This window comes from Penicillium psychrofluorescens, assembly GCF_964197705.1.
Source record: "Penicillium psychrofluorescens genome assembly, chromosome: 4".
NCBI classification, from domain to species: Eukaryota; Fungi; Ascomycota; class Eurotiomycetes; order Eurotiales; family Aspergillaceae; genus Penicillium; species Penicillium psychrofluorescens.
In genome coordinates this window covers 789788-809919 of record NC_133442.1, presented here as the reverse complement: position 1 = coordinate 809919, position 20132 = coordinate 789788, and the positions used below count along the sequence as shown (strand labels likewise).

The following is a 20132-nucleotide window of genomic DNA, read 5'->3' as shown; positions in this document are numbered from 1 at the left end:
CTACCACTACTACTGTCTAGGCCACGCTTGAATACGTGCGACCTGTGAGTTGCCGCCAGTTGCGAGAATTAACCAGTCCTGTTCTTCCCTATTTTACCAACAATCTGGTATATGATTGAACGAACCACTTAAATACCCCACTACATACTGGGATACCTTCCCTCGATCTGCAACGAGGCGGGAGCAAGGACCAGCCGATAGTCTGGCGGTGGCCAGCGCGGCGGGAGTCGCCACACGGGGTGAGGCCCCGTTGGGCACAAATGCGTGCTTGGGCACGGACGCTTCCCAGCACTACGACGGGGGAAAAGTCTGCTTGTCTGATAATGGGGTGTGAAGATCCGACTCCGATAATCTACACCATCCCAGTAACTATTAACTATCGTAGAACTCAAGAATGAAGTAGATCGAGTCCAAATAACGCTAACCCCATTAAGCGTGTCGCGTCCACGGTTCATCGCAGCTGGACCAAGATCATCTCACTCAACTTCCTTCACCTCACTTTCACCTCACCTCCATGCTCCGCCCCATCTGCACCATGACCCGAGCATGTCAGACCCTACCGCGTCCCCGCCGACCCTGACTCCCTCCCGTTACACCTATCGCCAATTGCAACTATTGCGCCATGGCTCGACAGCAACTCCTCTCCGCATCATCGCGCACATCGATCTCGATGCCTTCTACGCTCAATGTGAGATGGTGCGCCTCGGCACCCCACGCGACGCGCCTCTCGCAGTGCGCCAGTGGGAATCGCTGATTGCAATCAACTACCCAGCGCGCCCGTTCGGCATCACCCGCATGCTCACGGCGGCCGAAGCCCGCAAGCTCTGTCCAACCATCGTCCTGCAGCATGTCGCAACCTTTCGGGAAGGCGAGGGCGGACGCTGGGCGTACCGGGATGACTCGTTCAAAAACATCAAAACCGACAAGGTGTCGCTGGATCCCTATCGGGCGGAATCTCGCAAGATCCTCGAAACTATCAAGGACGACCTGGCGACTTGGTCTGAGGATGGCCAGACAAAAAGGCTCTCGGCCAACGTGGAGAAGGCAAGCATTGATGAGGTGTTTATTGATCTATCGCCCCTGGTCTTTAGCGTCCTTCTGCAGCGATATCCCGAGCTCCGAGCAACCTCCCAAGACGAGAACCGCGACGCCGAGCTGCCTCGTCCGCCGACCACGGCCGTGGAGTGGAACGAAGACTGCCTCATTGACCTGGACGCAAACGAAACGGAGGAAGACGATCCGGACTGGGACGACATTGCCATGCGGATAGGATCGGAAATCGTCCGGTCTGTTCGCAAAGCCGTGTGGGAGAAGCTCAACTACACTTGCTCGGCGGGCGTGGCACGCAATAAGATGCTGGCGAAATTGGGGAGCGCGTGCAACAAGCCGGACAAGCAAACTGTGGTGCGCAACCGAGCCGTGCAGCTTTTCCTTGCGGGCTACAAGTTCACCCAGATTCGGATGCTTGGTGGGAAACTCGGGGATCAAATCAGAAATTTCTTTGGGACGGAGCAAGTGAGTGAACTTTTGAATGTTCCGCTCGACCAGCTGCGTGCCAAACTCGATGATCACACCGCAACCTGGTTGTATAATACTATCCGTGGGGAGGACCGGAGCGAAGTCAATCCTCGGACTCAGATGAAGTCGATGTTGAGTGCGAAATCATTTCGGCCAAGCATCAACTCGATCGACCAAGCGGAAAAATGGCTGCGGATCTTCGCGGCTGATATCTACGGCCGGCTCGTCGAGGACGGCGTGCTTGAAAATAGACGGCGTCCGCGAGTCATCACGCTACACCACAGAGTGACGGCGCAGTCCCGATCGCGTCAGATGCCTATCCCTGCATCCAACACGATCGACGAGGGCCTGCTTTTTGACCTTGCCAAGATTCTGATGCGGCAAGTTGTCGCCGAGGCACAGGCATGGCCGTGTTCCAACCTCTCCCTGAGTGTGGGGAGCTTTGAGGATGGCGTCAGCAAAAACAAGGCGATCGAGAGTTTCTTGGTGCGAGGGGATCAAGCGAAGTCATTGAGTCAGGCAGGAAGACCTCGCGTGACCGACGGCCTATCTGATCGGCCACCGGAGAAACGGAGGAAAGTCGACGAGAATAATGGCATCGACCGCTTTTTTACAAAGCCTCCCCGGCCCAGCGATGACGGTGCTACATCATCTAAAGGAACTCCCGAGCTGGAACAGCTTGATCCTACAAGTACAGCGGAGGCACCCTCACTATTTTCCTCGGAGGAAGGCATTGAAGATATTTCAACGGCACAATATACCTGCAGTCGATGCTCCCAAGTAATCCTCGAGCATGAGAGAGACGAGCACGAAGACTGGCATTTTGCCAAAGACCTGGACAACCAGGACCGCGAAGAGGCGAGGACTACGCAATCGCAATCGCGGATAGCTCCAGCTCCCAACGCCCGAGGACGTGGTGGCCGGAGCAGTCGTGGTAAACCCGAGAAAGGACAGAGGCGACTAGCTTTTCAGTGAGAGGCAACTGTATTATCTATAGATCTGTAGTTAGAAAAGAGTCAACCAACGATATGTCAGCTCGGCTGGTTCCGCGTCTGCTTTCCATGGTCGAGATCTATAACCAGCTCAGTGACATCAGCGCGGGGTTGTTGGTTGTTCAGTTAGACCGCTCAGCCTCACTGTACTTTCGCTTCTCGTCTCTCTTTGCCATCTTCTCTCTTGGTGTCATACACCTGCCTATCATTGATACAAGGTTGACCCACAGAAATCCCAGCTGGGGCAATTGCGCTCGCTTGTCGCTCACGCACCCACTAAACAACCGGACTGGTGATTGTCTTCTGCTCAACCCAACCAACACCCCCCCGCCCACCACAGCAGCACCTCAGCAGCCTACTCTCACAACCCAATCAATGAATTTACATCTCCCATCCATTTACATACATCAAACCCACCAAAATGTCCCGCCGACCCCCGCCGAGGGAGTATTACTCCAGCGAAGAAGAGATGTACGAAGTCGACCGCTCCGGCGAACGAGAACGAGAGCGGCCGCCGCGCCCCCGCCGACGAGACCGAGACCGCATCATCGGAGATGAGGTAGACGTTGACATAGACTACCACCGTCGACGCAGATCCTCGCCTCCGCTCGACGTTGACTTGGAGGAGCGTCTCCGTCTTCGCGAGCGGGAGCCGCTGCGGCCGCGACCAAGATCCCCGCGTGACTTCATGCGCGAGGGCCACGGCAGTCCGCCAAGAGGACGAGAACGGGGCCAGCTGGTTAGGAGGCGGTCAAGAGAGGAGCTGATTGAGGATTTCTCGCCGGAGAGACCGAGGCCTCTCTCTCCGCCTGAGCGGGAGAAAGACATGGTGAGGGAGAGGGAGGAGAAGGTATTTATTCGTCCACCTGGACCGCGGCGGAGACCTCGACCTCGCTCTAGGGAGGTGGATATGGATGAGGAGGTTCTTTTTGAGGAAACGGAGAGATATAGAAGAGGTGGTGGGAGGATGCGTCGTCCTACACGGGAGCTTGAAATTGAGGATGATGAAGTGGTTTTTCGAGAGAGGGAGAGGGAGGGGGATCCTCGGCGTCGCCCAACACGGGAGCTTGAGATTGAAGAAGACGATGTGGTTTTTCGACAGAGGGAGAGGGAGGATCCTCCTCGGCGTCGCCCAAGACGGGAGCTTGAGATTGAAGATGATGATATGGTTCTTCGACGGAGGGAGAAGGAGGAACCTCGGCGTCGCCCGACACGGGAGCTTGAGATTGAGGATGATGACGTGGTTTTTCGACGGAGGGAGCGAGGGGATCCTCGTCGTCGTGGGTATGAGAGTGAAGAGGAGATTAGGATACGGGATCGCAAGAGTGGTGGGAGGAAACACGACGACGATGATGAGGAGGTCTATATTCACTCATCACGACCTAGACGCCCTCCTCCCCGCGAAGTGAAGGAAGAGGTAGTCATCCTTGGCGACCGTGATGAGGAGAACAGACGAAGCAGTGGGAGACGCCGTGGAGAATTCACGTTCGAAGACGACGAAGTGCTTATTCGGAGCAAACACCGGGAGTCACCCTACCGCAACCCTCGATTCGAGGATGATCAGATCCAGCCCCTTTTGGTGAGATCGGACGATGACGATGAACTTGATCTTCGGAATCGCCGGCCTTTACGCGATAGACCACGCCCTCGGCTTATAGATTCAGAGGAAGACCATGAGGAGACCATCTTGATGAAAAAGTACGAGAAAGATAGAGCTCGGAGAGAAGGTAAGAGGGACGTTGATGTGGATATCCAGTGGAAGAGAGATAGAGGGCCTGCTCATGAACGGTCGTCTTCCGTGGAAGCTATCCGTGCGCCGCCGATTCATCAGGATGTGTTTACTCACCATCGACATATTGATCATGGTGAGAGAATATCTGCTCCGAAATTGGAATTCTGCTGATGAACTGCCAGGAATGAAAGCATCTCGCTCAGTTCGGGGACCTAGCCCCGAGTTTCGGTCTGGTAGGGGTAGTCTTGATGAACTGGATATACACCGTCGGTTAGTACGAAGAGAGCAAAGTGTGAAGTGAAGATGATAAAAGCTAACTGGATATATAGAAGTACTAGAAATGGGATCAGAACCGAAGAGGACATTGTCCTGGAACGAGATGAAATAGACTCAATTTCACCGTCTAGTCGACCACCACCGGAGTTTCTCAATCCATGGGAGCACGGTGAAACTTCTTCCCCATGGCACTCGAACAAATCCGTCGCCGACGAGAGCGAGTTGCTACTCGTTGAGCGCACCAAGAGCCGACCTGGGAAAAGTGCCCGGAGCGTGCGCGATATCGAAGAAGAAATCTTAGTTCGCAAGGAAGATATCGAGCAAGTGAATGATACTACTGACGAATGGTCCGTCGTCCGTTCACACTCGAAACCGGATTCGGTTGAGATGACCGGCGCCCTGACCTCTCGAGGAGACCCGGAACGGGTCTCAGAACGAGGTGCACGCGTTGGACAGCAGGTCATGGATGTCAAAGACGAGAGAGACTCGCGTTGGACAGAGATTACTAAGAACCTAGTGGTGAAGGAGGCGATTGAGCAGATGGGATATGAGTATGAAGAGACGAGGATGTTCTACTACATCATCTCGTACCTCGAACCGGTATGTCTTTCTCTTCTCTCACAAGTCATGACAGCTGAACTGACTCCTATCTCAATAGCGGGATATAGATCAGCTCGTTGAGCTCTCCGATGAGATCCGTCAGGCTCGCCGGCGTCGCATTCATGAGATCCATCGCGAGCGTGCTAGTCTGCCACCACCGTCTGCCGCACTGGAACGCCTCCCGCCGCGTCCGCGCGTGGTGGAGGAGAAAATTATCCGCGAGCGCGACTGGGTTGTAGATGCGCATCGAAGATGATCCTATTGCCAGTTGCGCCTGCCATTATTAGCTGTGTGTGGATGGCTGGGCCTTCCTGATTGGGAAATCCTTTACTCCTCCGTCTACAACGCCTTCTGTCCCTCTACACATGCCCGCAATCAGTCCGTTATGGCCACAATCACCCCGATGGTGTCTCGCCTTATCGAGACAAGCGGTGGACTAGTCCGCTCCATGCAGAGGACTTTGTCTGGCAGGAGAAGTCGATCTTTGACGGCTGTCCGCATCACCGACGAGCTCTTCAACCTCCAGACACCACAGCGAGCAATCCTCATTCGGCAACTCAAAGAAGCGCTAGTGAACTATCTCGTGCCGGCGCCGTTCTGGGCCTGCGTCCAGGTGTGCGACATCGCCAACCTCGAGTTTATCATTCAGCTTGCACAGCTGTCGGAAAAGGCCATATGCGTTGTCACAGACCTCTGCTGCGCCCTGCCTTACAGATGGATGCAGCGCCCATCCCCGTGGAACGACCTTCGGACTGACCCGACGAAATCTGTCTTCGAGCCCCGGGGTGCCTGTTCTCGAAGTGCCCGCCTCGCCGCCAGAGAGCGAGACGGGCAAAGATGCGTCCTGACCGGCGCGCACAACATCTACCAAGTCGCTCATATCTACCCAACCTATTTCGACGAGAAATCCTACGACTCTTCCTCGCCGACAATCTGGAAATTCGTGCGCTTCTTCTGGAGCGCCGAGACCGCAGAGCGCTGGCACAGAGCTGTCTACAATGATCCCCGCGACCCGGCGAAACCGCTGGATACCTGCGCAAACCTGATCTGTCTCCGAAACGACCTGCGCGCGGCTTGGGCGAATGGCCTGTTTGCACTGCGTCCCGTTTCTCTGTCCGATGATGGCACATCCATGGAGGTGGAGTTCTACTGGCAGCCCAAACAATCGCACAAACCGTATGGATTGGTGGATATCGCCAAGGAACCTGGTTCATCGAAGGACATTTGCAGCGTCGATGACTTGAATGTTGTGCTTCCTACCAAAGACAATGATGCCTTTCGTCCCATTGAGTCGGGCCACATATTCACGCTGCGTACGGACGATCCGGTGAACCACCCGCTTCCGAGCTACGACTTGCTCGAGATGCAGTGGCATCTCAACCGGATTGTGGGCATGTCTGCGGCGGCGGCACTTTTTCGTGAGGACGAGGATTCCGACGACGATGAGGAGGAGGAAGAGGAGGATAATCGCACAGCAAAGCCGCTTCTACCGCAGCAACGGAACGTGGTAGAGGATTGGATCCAGAAGAGCTCCAATCTTGTTTGGGATCGAGCGGATGAAAAGGATTCATGGGCCACACATGAGAAAGAGAAAGATGGAGGTACCAATTTGGACTATTTTGACCCCACGCAGGTTGGCACTTCCTTTCGTTCCGACGACGATTTGTTCCGGGGATGACATGACATGGGAGATACTTTGCACAGTCTGGACCATGGCTTTGGAGTCGACGAGAGAGGCAATTAATTTATGTGTTAGACCAGCCACACCGGTCATCGATTGATATTTTTAGTTCTGGTGCCACTATTTCGGTAGCTCTTTTATGCATTGCCTTGCATTCTTCGTAGCCGCATACGCCAATGATCTGAAGCGGCTTTGTAATCGACCATCTGAAGCCATCAAGCATCTACAAATGCTTCACTTTTTCACATGTTGCCACCGGGCAAGATCAAACAGTAGTTAGTAGTAGTAGTAGTAGTAGTAGTAGTAGTAGTAGTAGTAAAACTGCCCCTAATCCATCTAGCCAATCCTCCGCGCCACTGTACCCACCACTCTGCAGCATCTAGAACAAACTGCCGGCCCCACCGACTTCCACAATTATCCGGATTAAGGGCCTGCGTACTCCGTAAAAAAGGTCTGGGTCTGACAGCTCACGGGCCTGAAAGTGAGTGGCCCGAGATCATCGATTGGTATATTCCAGGGGCCTGGCCTCGGCCGAAGCTTTGAGGTTCATCAATCCCTGTCGCCACGAATCCTTGGCTGCTTTCGCGCAGGGTCGGCTGCTTGAGTTGGTCGTCCTACTGCTACATGAGTATGTACCGATTCCCCCTTCAAACATCGTCTCGCCCCCTGCTGTCAGCCCCGGAGGATTTCACTATGGCGAGTGTGGATGTACCGATCCTAAGCTGAAACGGTTTGGGTGGCTGTACATACTCAATCTAGACAATAGTAGTCGTTCAGTGTTGGTTAGGGTTAAATCATAAACCTCATGGATCCTGCTGTCATCGGCGCCCCAAACAAGAGCGTTCCACCAAAGATCAACCGGTCCTCGCCATTGGCAATTTATCTTGTGGAGCCTTGTCCACTTTTTCTTCTCTCTTTCATTTCTCCAACCATAAATAAGGAATGACTGATGAATGGCGACGGCGATCCACGGCTTCAGGGGAGTGGTGATTTCACCATCTCTGGCTGCTTCTTCCTCCGTAAAGTCTATTTGCTATGTCGATTCCAGTGGGCGCATTGCTCCGTGCATGCAAACTACCACTTGTAGCATTCGGTGGCGGCGACCGACCGACCGGCTAAGATAAGCGTCGGAAGCGAAAACAAGGCAATTGACCCCAGTTGCGCCTCGTCGGGGATTTTTTTTTTTCATTCTCGGATTGACTCTGCACGCACACACCATCATAGCAATCTGAGTAAAAAGTCCGACCTGCCAAATCGGACAAGAGGGCCTGTCCCGCGAGTCGAGCGTCCATGCATCGCTGCCGGGGGCCGATCACAGGATGGACCGAACTGGAGGTTCGAACATGTGCCTGTGGACGACGACTCCACCGGACATGACAGTGCGCAACCTGTGGCTCCCGATCAAGCTCCATCCATGGTTGCTGGGCCAAATCGGGTGGTTGTGATTTGCGGGACGGGCAAGGGGTAGCCAAAACACATTCCTTGTTGTGGCAGCTTTTACTTTTCTCTCTCTTTGTTGTGTGTGGCGTAAAAAAAAAAACAAATAAGCCGAGACAATAAGCATCGGCGAGTCCACTGTCTATTACATATAATTACGTACGCCTAGTCGTTTTGTTAGTCCACCGCGCTATCACCGGGCGAGGACCAATCGCTTTGCCGCAGTGATCGATCGGCGCGCCATCGGTTGAACAATTGTTTCGGACGGATACCGTACGCCCCCCCTCCTCTCAGGAGAGTAAAGTATGGAGGGTTGCAACATGACAGCGTCGGGAATGTTGTGCTCCCTTTTCTGTGTGCACTCCCTTGTCTGTGTGTGCTCGAGGGAGTTGACGCGTCGGCACGGTCCAGATGGGGTCTTTTTTGGGGGTCTAGTCGGATTGTGGACAAAGCCAAGCTCGAGAGGAGTAATCACGCCCGATGCAGAAGTCCTAGTGCTCGCAGCCACGAGTGAAATGTTCGGACGATGGAAGGAGAGAAGAAGAAAGAGAAGTAGCAGTAGTCGTAGTAGAGTAGTAGTAGAAGGAGAATTATGGCTGGAGGGTTGTGATCCTAGGGTCTACAGCCAGCTCAACATACTCCGGGAAAACGTGTCCCGGGCTTTCTCGCTTCCCCTTCCCCTTCTCTCTTCCTTCCACCCAACCGACAACTTTCCCATCTCATTCCTCCCCTTCTTCTCTCTTCCTCACTACAACATCTCCCTCCTCTATCACCCTCTCTTGACTTCTCACTTCCCCTGTCGAGCATCTCCTCTGCTCGACTCTCCCTTCCCCCTCTCCCCGACCGTCGAGAGGGAGACGATGCGCCTGGGTTTCTAACACCAGGACACGTTTTGCGAGGTTTCGAATACTTGGGGGATCAGCAACCGGAACACAGTTGCGACCGGGCTGGGTTGAGTGACTTGGTATGAGAGAACCATCTGATCCATGGACTGGCTACCCGAACACTGGCTCACGGGTAATCCTCCTTAGAAACGGCCGTTACACAGTCGAACATTTTTCGTCCACCGTTGCCCCATCGACACGTCGTCTTCGGGCATTGAGTGAACCTCGTCAATTGGGGTGGCTGGGTCGACAAACACCGGTTCCCGCAAGCCACCATGCACCTCTCGCTGTCGGTGTCCCTTGCGGTCCTGCTGGCACGACCCTTCGTGTCGGCGGCATCCGATCTTGCGTATTGCTCCTCAGATAACACCGGATCCTCATTCGCGGCTGGTGCGTGTTACCAAATGCAATTCTACGCACTTCTCGAACTGACCCCCTGAGCAGTCACCGATAACTACCAATCGAACGGAGCGTGTGAGACTACCTGCAAAAGTTATGCCTATGGTGTACTTCAGGGCAAGAAGTGCTGGTGCTCCAACGTAGCTCCATCTTCGAGCTCGACGTCCAAGACTTCGAACTGCGATACCTCGTGCCCCGGTTATCCCAAAGACAGCTGCGGTAGCGCGGCCAAGGGCGTCTACGCCTATGTCGCAATCCAAGGCAATTCGCCAACCAGCACGGAAAAGAGCACTGGCAGTACTACTACTTCGACATCGGTAAGTGAACCTCTTTTTTATCAATTCGTTCAACATGCGCTGTCGATTCCCACTTTCCCTCCCTTTCCATGATCGACTTGCTTCTCTCTCGTGGACCTGTTATTTTAATAGCTGGGTTAGGCAAGCACATCCTCTTCCAGTGCCTCTTCCTCTTCCAGTGCCTCGACTACGTCGAGTTCGACTTCAACCGTACGCCATAACCGAATTGGGACCTCGGCCATGCTAACGTTTTGCAGCAGACGACAACAACCACTTCTGATACCACCTCCGATACCACCTCCGAACACGTTGTCCAGACCACTTCGAACGGCAAAGTAGTGACCATCACCGAGCATCCGGTCCCGGCCGCCACTGGTGATTCCAGTTCGTCCGACAGCGGCGGCGGCGGCGGCTCCAGCTTGAGCGGCGGTTCAATCGCGGGTATTGTGATCGGCGTCCTCGGTGGCCTCGCTCTTATTGCAGGCCTCGTATTCCTGGTCTTCTTTTACCGGCGTCGATCCCGCGCTGCGAGCCCCGCCCCCAGCCAGGACATGACCGACAACCGGACCAGCAGGGGCTCTAGCTTTATGCGCGGAGTCTTTCCTCAAGGCGGCCAAATGAACGATCCGTCCGCCCAGGCGGGCAATGGACGCCCAAATCAGTTCACAGATAACCGCTTGAGAACCGACGCTGTCGTCTACTCGAACGGTCGTCAAGACAGCAGCACATCGCTCCAGGACAATGAAGACTACTCGCGCCCAGTGCTTCGCGTGAGTGAATCGGATTTTCCATGTTATCTTTTCCTTGCTGACGTGCTTTTTAGCTCACTAACCCCGACTAATTTTGTGGTTCGATCACCTGCAATCCCTTGACCATGGGCTATCGGACCCTCTCTCCCCTAATCCGCCGCGGATACGACAAAAGCCGTGTTATGATACCCATTTGTCACTTGAATCTTTGATTATCTTTGTTTTGTCAGGCAGCAAACAACTGAGAAGGGGGGCCGTTAATTTCGTTCGAGGAGTTTCCCAGAAGCAGGCACGGAAGAGGATGTTCGCGGCCTTGACCTGAACTATGCCTGACTAGTTTCGAGTCGTGGGAATAGGATGGTGTGGACAACGGCTGAGACGAGTTCACGAGCCAACAACATACATATTTTGCATACATATTACCGCATGGGGTGCCATGGGTGTGCGCACAACCACCCGAGTACATACAGCTCTTCTCTTTTCCCTTTTCTTCGCCACCTGTTTTACTCTAGTCGCCATATTTCTCCCTCCTGTATCACATCATCCAACCCGCTCTTTGTGTCATCTTAATCCATATGCTCTCTGTCAAATTTACGTCGACGGTGCAGCGTTCCAAGCTTATTATTGTGGTCGATTAGAAGACTGCTAATTACATACAAAGTAAGTCTTGTCTGACCTCATCCGCCAGAAACCACACTCCAGTAGTGCGGACTCCCTGCGCTTCTCGGAATTTGAGACTGTATTGCTGCCATGTAGCAAGGCACCAAGGATAAATCGCTTAGACGGTTGGTCTCTGGCCCAGCCATGAGTTCATCCGTTTGAGAGCGAGACTGTGAGCTCTCGACTCTGTCATCTTCCAGTCCTCTCTCCACCATCCGGATATTCGTTCCATCAAATAATGGATCGCGAACATGGTCCTCGTAGGTAGGGGGCGGCTGGATTCCATTGCCGCACAAGGCGTATAAGGAAGAGCCATTGGGTTTGCAGTCCGGCGCTGAATATATTGATATAGGAAACTTCGTGACAATCTATGAATACTCTCAGTCAGCACGATCACAAGCAACCCTGGTGAAGACAACCTTGGCACATACCTCAGAGTAATGCCCGTCAGAATTCAACAGCCTCACCCATATCTTCAACGTATGCGTCACATCAATAATACTCGTTCGGCTGCTGGGAAGGCAATCGGGCGTAGACCTCGGAATCCAAATACAATGCGACGAAGCAAGCCATCCTTCTTCCGGCGTCTGCGTCTCACTGACAACAGTATTGCTGTCCAACAAGCACTCCCCAACCCTGGACTCATCCTCGCAGATAATGCGTTCCCTAGTGCGGCCGAGCACGGGGTTGTTGTACAAATGGATCGAGTGCTTTTCTACCAGCTGCAGTTTCACCGTTTCGGGCTGGATGCCCTTCCTCAGTGGCACGTAGCGGAAATCTAGCTTGATAGGCTCGCCCTTGTTGAATGTTTTCCCGGGCATGCTCATTTGGTAGATTAGTTTTTCGGGCCAGATATTTTCGATGCTCTAGAATTTGCAAAATGTGGCTGTTAGATAGATCGAGATAGACCCGCAGCCGCGCAAGAAATATCTCTGTACGTACCTCTGGCTCTGGCAATGCGAGATGGCTCTGCGATCTTGACACGCTCATATTTCTGGATGTCGTCACACGGCCACCATGGCCACGGAATATAGTAGCCGTGAGGCCGTACTGAATATAACAATCTTCCAACCCCTCAATGCTCACTGGCATGCTTCTGTGCAGACTAATTGAGAATGGGAACTCGTAGTTTCCCGGTTCGAGGGTTTTCTGAGATGATCCCTTGGCGGCGTTCACGAAGCTCCATATTTGGCGGTAGAGGGGGATCTCTCGCCAGGCTGCTCGCTTATGTTGTCCGTCTGGTGTCCTCCAGTCCCAGTTGACGTAGCGGACGCCCTTGGCGTGCAGTTTTATGTCTTTCACTGCGAGCGGCTTGTTCAGGCATAGGACTACCGTGCCGCTGAGGCGGCCGTACGAGGTGCTTTCGCCGTACCCTGGGAGATATAATGTGTCGTCATCCAGTCTATTAGATTGGTTTGTTTGTTAGTTAGTTATTCGGAGTGAAAAGAAAGCGGGAGTGAGGGTAAGAGATGAAGGACAGACCTGATGTCAAAATAGGTGAGAGCATTTGGAGAACGGCGAGAGCCGAATAATCGCGAGACAATAGTCATCTTTAGCTAGCCACGTATCGCTAAATATGGATCATGAGGAGAACAAAAAAAAAAGAAAAAGAGCAGGATGAGACAGCTGAGGCTATGATGTTTGCGTGTCACAAACTTCCCTCCCCTGTTTTATTTTATACTCTGCTCACCGCACCCCAGTCTAGGGCTTAAGAGTTCAGGCACATTCCGACCCCCTGCCCCGCCCTTGTGGGTAGTTCGCGGTTTAGAGCATGGGCCGTATCAGCCCTTGAATTCCGCTCCTTGAGTCTCATTTGTTATTGACCATGGTCGCAAGGAGAAGGGATCCCTTGATGAGAAGGGCAGAGATGGCGGAAACTTGCCTAATCTGGAAACACACCCGACAAATATGTATCGCTTCTGATGCGTGCGGGCCGGTACAATTTTGTTCATCGAGAAAAGGGCATATAGGACAATTTTTTCGAATAGATGGACGGCTTGGAATATAAGAGAACGACTCGGAGGTTGCCCCAGGGCACCGAAGTGTCGTGCAATGCTTTCCTACTTTCTTTTTGAAAATTGTATAGATTGTTGATAAGCTCATGCTCCTTCAAGCATTCACTCTCACGTATGTAAAGCTATCTTGCAACAGCGAGAGTGTGTACCAATTACATAATGACATGCATATGCTCAGTTCGAAACAAAATTTGGCGGTGTCGCTCTCCCTCTCCGATTCGGTGATAGATTTGACTAGCTCCGCCATTCCGCTGCGGCCAAGCTCGTGCATGACTCACCATGGTTGAGACCCCAACTACTCTTCAAATATAACATGACCTGAAGGATTCCCATGGTTTCAAGCTTGCTGTTCGACTATCTTTCGTCAAAAGACATCGCTCTGAAGTGGAATTCCGCAACGGCATCTGTGCATCGCATGCCTTCTGCCTAACCTCCCGCTCACTACTTCCTCGATTTCAACCTGACCTGCTTCGTCAAATATGGAGCATTTTCGGCACACGGCTCACATCGGAACCCACTCGTTAAGTTACGCTTTGCGGGGTAAGAAAAGGTCACCTGGGGATCCCTTGGTGGTCGTCATTGCTGGAATCACCTGCAGCGCATTGGAATGGGGCCCGGTATGTCGGCACCTTGAGGCCGAGGCGTCAATTTTATTGTACGAGCGATCGGGTTACGGACGCAGTGAGGTCTCGCCAAACGAGCCTGACTCTATTACTGCTGTGGACGAGCTTAACCGTCTGCTGGTAGCTGCCGCCCTAGAGCCACCGTACCTTGTTGTGGGCCACAGCTGGGGCGGTATTCTCTCTCGAGAATTTATTGCTACGCGGCCTATTGAGGATATCTGTGGCCTTGTTTTGGTGGACGCTGTACAGGAACGCATGCGATTTGAGAGCTGGCCAGATCCCAGCATTGAAGCCGTCAACGAAGGACTGGACTACATGGAAGTGGTTGGGCTGACAAAAAACTATAAACTGACGGAGTCGGAATGGAACGAACTCATGGCAGAGGAGGCCAGCGAGAAACACTCTCGCCAGGCAGCTCGAGAGATGCCATACCTGCAAGTCAGCCGCGCTGTAATTGCAAAGAAGCAGCAATTAATCCCTGGCCAAAATCTGTTGAAGGGAAAGCCTGTTGCCGTGCTCATGGGTAACTCGAAACGAGACCTTGAGCGTCTATACAAAGCGGGCGTGGACAAAGGACAAGGAACAGAAGCCCAGCGTGCGAGGTTTCGTGAATACTTGGAACAGTGGGATCAGACTGAGGAAGACTGTCAACGCGAGCTGCTTCATCTGTCAACCTTGACACGCTTCTCTACAGCAGAACTGAGTGGCCATAATGTCCAGATCACGGAGCCAGAACGGATCGCAGATGAGATTCGTTGGGTGTTACAGAATGTCAATCGCCACCAAACTGAATCTCTCACTCAATGACAATTTAGTCGACATATCTCAACGTTACATGAAGCAGCTCTAAAACGTTTATTTGAGAAGCGCTATGTGAAATATCCATTTCTTTATATATCTAAGCGTAAGGCCATTGCTCACAATATCTGGTATCTTCAAGTTGCAAGTGCCTTCGAGCCCTTTTTCTCTGCCTCTGTCGAGGCTTTTTTTTGTAATGCACTGACAGCAAGAATTTGATATTATCGTTGTGAGGTACAGGAAGCTGCTGTTTTCTTGTCTGTCCACATCCTTCAGCTTAATTGTTGAGACTGATATGTTACCTACGACCGGCTCGGAGTCCGGAACTGCCAAGACTAGGGCTTCGGGTCCGAGCTGACACCCTTTCGAGCTCCGAACTCCGATATCTCCCCCCCTCCTGTCAACGTTGGCTACAACTGCTCGTTTGTTGTGTAACATGTGTATGAAATGTCGACTACCCGCCGTAATGGTCAGCTCTCTTCTTGTGAGCCGTGTCGCAAGTCCAAGTTGCGATGTGATCACTCCTCTCCGGTATGTGGCCGCTGCGTGCGCCGGGGACAACAAGATCTATGCATGTACCACCCGGCGCCAATGACACGACTTGGCCTATTTTCGGAAAACCGAAAACGGCGGCATCGGCCCAAGGAAAACCTCCAGGACTCTGAGACTTGGAACCAAAAGAAAATATCGGCCTCTGCACCGGGATTTCTCGGTCGCACAAGCTACCGCGATGTCTTCCTGGAAAACGGCAGTGACTTGCCGACTGGGGACACATCCTACTCTAAAACTACTGACCCAGGTCCTATTGATGCACAACGAATTCGTTTGGGTGCACAAATTCTTATGTTATTGAAGGATCAGGACCTGTATCGAGAAATCGTTGAAGAGAGATACAAGATCTGGAGAGGTGATTACTGCGCCATCAGGCACAAGTGCAAGACAAAGTTTTTTGATACTAATATATACAGGATGGACTCTCGGATACCCGATGACCAAGATGATTTTCAACAGTGTTGAAGAGATGTGGAAAGACGCAAAACAGAAAATAAAAGACGAAAGCGAATGTGCACTGGATCTTTCCAAAAGGATCTTCAAGAACTATACACAACCGATCCAGCTATCTACCACTACGTCGTGGGAAGATTTTGCATCTTTTGCCTCGCATAGATGGGAAACAATCGGTTTGATGTTTGCAATAATGGGGATAGCAACGAGATACGTATCACACGATCTCCCTATGTTTAAAAGGCAGGGTTCGCCAGATGCGAAAAGACTGGCTATCACTGCCACCGCAGTGGGAGACATCTGTCTGCAGCTCTGCGACAGCACGGGTGTCATGAATGACTTTGTGATTCTGTTGCTCCTTCACCATACTTCGCTTCTGACGGCTATCTACGGGGAGAGTGGTATGTTATGCACCATCTATGCATCTTTCATTTGGCGAGGGTATGTTTTGACAGATTCTCTTCTGCTAGACTATCGGCCTTGGAGGAAACTAGGCGACTTGTCGACAGCTGTATTTGCACTCGGGCTGCATCAAGAGCCATCCAACCTGCCTTTCTTTCTCCGGGAGATGCGAAAGCGTGTTCTAGTAGGCGCATATGCCATGGACAAAACCCTAGCAACATTTCTCGGCCGACCACCACTTATCAGCTGGCGCTATTGTGATATAGAGTGGCCGCTGGATTTGAGTTGCGAAGAGATCGCTGCAACTCCGGAGGATCGCAATGCTGCTATCGCAAAGCTGACTCCCGATGGCTGGAATAGCGATGGTAGCTTGGTGAAAGGCTCATGGGCACGAGTCTACTACCTCACAAGTATCCTCCGAGAAAAGATTTTGGAATTGTCACTCAGTCGCCAGAGTGATAATCTGGCTGAACAAGTCGAGTAAGTGGCTTCCGAATCCATTGTCGTTTCTGGAGACTGACAGGAGGCAAGGAATCTATCGAAGGAGTCTCATAAGACGTATCAGGAGTTGCCAACATGGCTCCATTGGACCCCCAGCGTCGGAGACCCGACTCCATCTGCTGTGCAAGACAGCATTTTGTTCGACCTGTACCTCGATTTTCTCTACAATGACTTTCTACTATACAGGATCTTGGCAAAACGGACTCAATCTCAACCAGATGCGATTATCAGTGCCTCGCGCAAGATTCTGAATGCAGCGCTTTCCATGTTGACAAAGATAGCGAAGTTAAGGGCACCTAATTGGGACATAGGATGGCATGTATGTCTTTTCCGATTGCCTAATATTGAGCTAGGCTGATTAAAAGATGACTTATTAGCTGTGTTATGCTGGGATTCCCTCGGCAGGTGTCCTTTGCGCTGAGTTACTACGTCGATCTCGCTCTATGATACCGGACACTGAAATTTTTCAACGCTCCGAAATTATCCAGAGCCTCTGCGTCTTTGCCTCACACCTCGGCACTATAATCCAGCCCGATGAAGGAAACTATCGAATCGCCGAGCAGGGACGACGGGCGATCCGCCATGTCTTGGACCAGGTTCTTTCTGTTGATAGCCTTTCTGCTATCCCTATTAGTTCAGACGAAGACCTTGACACCCAGGAGCAGATTTCATTTGATGAAAGTCTACTCAACAATGTCGATATTGATGACCGAGGTCCCTTCTTGGACTGGCTTAATGGGACTGCGGAGCAATGTCACGAGCCATGGTTGACATGGATGAACTTTAGTTGAAATGATCGATTTCGGAATAAACTCACGAGAAGCGTTACACATAATAGCGTAATATCTTTACAAAGACTCTTAATCATACCCGACATGCTACCCAACATACAGATTACATGTAGACGATTTATTATGTAATGCACATACAATTTACAAAATCCTCAGAATAACGAAATAGGGGTTGAAATTCGTTAATTTGAGAAATTAGTGTAGTTTATGTAACGAAAACCGGAGCTGCACGTTATTAACTCAGCGACGCGTCGCGTCTTCGTACCTATTTTCGGGTGGCAGCAGATTTTCCATTCGGACAGCTCAATTATTCCGAAGCTCCTCTCAAAGTTTACTATCAAAATTTCCTCTTATCTTTACTCGGGCACGACAATGACAACTTCTGCTGAGAAATACACCGACATTGACTGCGCAATTGAGCGCGCGTCCAAAGAGGTCCTCGCAGCAACAATCAAAGCTATCTACCGTGACATTCCATCAGCTAAAGATGCTTTGATGGGAAAGCTTTTTGTATCTGAGGATTGTGTTCCAAATGTTCCAGAACAGGGGGATTCGATCACGGATGGTAGCAAGGACGACAGCGATGAAAAGAGCAAGGGGGAGAGCGAGAGCACACCAGCCGCCCAGACGACTAAGGGCACTAAGAGATTACGGACCCGCTACGCTACTTGCAAAAACTGTCATAAGGAGTTCGATGTCACAAGCAACACGAGCAAGAGCTGTTTCTATCATTCCGGTAAGTGTTGGACCCTAGGAATATACATGGATGGTAGTGACAAAGCTCGCCATGTGACAGACTGTGACGAGCCAGATGATGAAGCATTCGCCGACCATGATGAAAATTGCCACGGAATAATTGACACCGACGAGATGCGCCAGGAATTTCCCGAAAACTTCATCTACCAGTGCTGTGATCGCAATGGTGCAGAGGAGCCCTGTGAAAATGATTGGCATCGTGAGAAGGAGACCTTCAAAAAGCTAAAGATTGATTATTAGTAAGATTAGGGAGAGACATTCTTGGGCTGATTCGCTTCTTCCTTGTATCGCTAGTTGTTCTCTCGGTTATCAAATCAAGTCATACTAGTGCAATACTAACGGAGAAGCGAAGATGAGCGGAACGCCGTGAACTAGTCCGGTCCGGGTCGAGACGGCCATAAAAAGGGTCAATTCACTTGAAATGGGATTGTACTAGTATATAGCTGGCCGGTGTTAGTTTCTAGCTGTCCTATGGATGAATCTTCCATGACGTAGTCGGATCAGATAGTGCAGCGACCTTGAGGGAACACACAAAGCCCGACTCAGCTCCTCGCTCTTCTTTCTTCTTTCAAAACATTCTTTTCTTGCTGGTTTCAAAGATCTACCACAAATCCACTGGAATGGACAACACTCGCCTCCTTCTTGTCCTCCTCATCCTCCTCCTCCCCCTCCCCTTCCTGGTAAGTGAAATTTATATACTGAATTCAAGTGAACACACATGTACGCGGGGCCGATAAACGTGGACCCTACCTGGACGCTGCTGAAGACCGACGCCCTTGTGAAGTACACCAAATACAGTCTCGCAGGCATAACTGAGGTCCAGACCACCGACCGGTTAACCTCCGAGATAAAGCCTCAGGAGCTAGTTGAGAAGAAGAACAAGGAAGCGGACATTTTCAACGCGACTGCAGTGACAACTAGGACAAACTCGCCGTCGTGATGTCGTCCAAGCCAATCCTTTAGATATTGACTACATCTGACTACTTGTGTTACGTGCTCATCTGGCATCCATTGATCAAACTCCTAGGTCGGGCGACCCTGCTGTCGATTTCCAGCCTCATCTTCGTGCGCACAATCCGTTCGGGAACAAGCTGCAGCACCGCGTACATGTGTCGATTCTTAGGCCCTTCATGCCTGCAGTACTGTGGAAGAAGGTATATGGCTAATTACTGATCCAATGAATTTATAGATGATCTTCAGGGAGGGTGCCGCGCCTCATTTTCCTCGTCCCGGCCCTGACGGTCGTTATAATCTTGACCATGATCAAATGGCGGAATTTTGCCGTGCATTTCAAAGCTATGAGTAGCAGTCCACGATTTCTGTCCTCTTCGAGTAGACACAGACTAACTCTACGTAAATAGCGTCCAGAAATAAGTCAATTGTCCAATTCGACTTGAGCATCAAGATAATCGGGGGAATATTGGCGACCCAGCAATTGATAGTTGGTGCGGCCAATACCTGGGACTAGTGCGCAAGCGCCAGTCCCAAGCAGAAGACCGGGGATAGCGACCTGGAACTTAGTCGCCGTGGAGAAGAAGAGCGAACCAAGGAGAAATTGAAGGAATTCAATGCGACGGAAGCACTGGATGCGAGACTAGGTATGATCGAGAAGATCCAGGGAGATGGACGGGGAAGACAAGAGGAGCGTCCGGGGGCAGGCCAATCTCCAAGGAGTGACTCCGATCTTAGGAACCGCGGGGCGTTGAGTAGCTCGGCTGGCAAGAGAGGAGAACTGCATCCACATGCTCATCAGCACTAGCAGAAATGTTTCAGATAACGTTCTGTATTTTTAGACGTTCGAAACAGTTACTTCACAAAAAGAAGCACACATGATAGCTGAATATCACAGCCACATGGCTCTAGTCTTTGATAACTAGCAGGAATTACGGAAATAGATTGCGAGGCGGTGTTGAGTACAAGATAGAGCGGACGGGAAAGAGAAGAAGCTCCTCTGTCTTGCAGGGTCTCCCAAAGAATCCACCACAATGCTGTTGTGATAGGCTAGGAAAACGCGTTG

At 51.6% G+C, this 20132-nt stretch overlaps 7 protein-coding genes across 7 annotated transcripts; 6 read left to right on the top strand and 1 right to left on the bottom strand.

Annotated features, from left to right (window-relative positions):
- Nucleotides 1–546: 546 nt before the first annotated feature.
- PFLUO_LOCUS6029 (N-acetyltransferase eso1) lies at nt 547–2493 on the top strand (the record flags this gene model as incomplete). The annotated part of the gene is made up of 1 exon (XM_073783534.1): nt 547–2493. One exon carries the CDS (start codon nt 547–549, stop codon nt 2491–2493), a length of 1947 nt encoding a protein of 648 aa, XP_073640080.1.
- Nucleotides 2494–2931: 438 nt separating this feature from the next.
- PFLUO_LOCUS6028 (uncharacterized protein) lies at nt 2932–5374 on the top strand (the record flags this gene model as incomplete). Its single annotated transcript, XM_073783533.1, has 4 exons — nt 2932–4375; nt 4425–4512; nt 4572–5118; nt 5177–5374. The coding sequence occupies 4 exons, from the start codon at nt 2932–2934 to the stop codon at nt 5372–5374; spliced, it is 2277 nt and encodes a 758-aa protein (XP_073640079.1).
- Nucleotides 5375–5503: 129 nt separating this feature from the next.
- Nucleotides 5504–6796, top strand: PFLUO_LOCUS6027 (uncharacterized protein; the record flags this gene model as incomplete). The annotated part of the gene is made up of 1 exon (XM_073783531.1): nt 5504–6796. The coding sequence occupies one exon, from the start codon at nt 5504–5506 to the stop codon at nt 6794–6796; it is 1293 nt and encodes a 430-aa protein (XP_073640078.1).
- Nucleotides 6797–9395: 2599 nt separating this feature from the next.
- Nucleotides 9396–10656, top strand: PFLUO_LOCUS6026 (Cell wall integrity and stress response component 4; the record flags this gene model as incomplete). The annotated part of the gene is made up of 4 exons (XM_073783530.1): nt 9396–9510; nt 9565–9836; nt 10073–10585; nt 10639–10656. 4 exons carry the CDS (start codon nt 9396–9398, stop codon nt 10654–10656), a joined length of 918 nt encoding a protein of 305 aa, XP_073640077.1.
- Nucleotides 10657–11604: 948 nt separating this feature from the next.
- On the bottom strand, nt 11605–12731 carry PFLUO_LOCUS6025 (resistance to o-dinitrobenzene; the record flags this gene model as incomplete). The annotated part of the gene is made up of 3 exons (XM_073783529.1): nt 11605–12090; nt 12167–12597; nt 12707–12731. 3 exons carry the CDS (start codon nt 12729–12731, stop codon nt 11605–11607), a joined length of 942 nt encoding a protein of 313 aa, XP_073640076.1.
- A 987-nt stretch (nt 12732–13718) lies between these two features.
- Nucleotides 13719–14669, top strand: PFLUO_LOCUS6024 (uncharacterized protein; the record flags this gene model as incomplete). Its single annotated transcript, XM_073783528.1, has 1 exon — nt 13719–14669. One exon carries the CDS (start codon nt 13719–13721, stop codon nt 14667–14669), a length of 951 nt encoding a protein of 316 aa, XP_073640075.1.
- A 3062-nt stretch (nt 14670–17731) lies between these two features.
- PFLUO_LOCUS6023 (uncharacterized protein) lies at nt 17732–18355 on the top strand (the record flags this gene model as incomplete). Its single annotated transcript, XM_073783527.1, has 2 exons — nt 17732–18095; nt 18156–18355. The coding sequence occupies 2 exons, from the start codon at nt 17732–17734 to the stop codon at nt 18353–18355; spliced, it is 564 nt and encodes a 187-aa protein (XP_073640074.1).
- Nucleotides 18356–20132: the final 1777 nt, after the last annotated feature.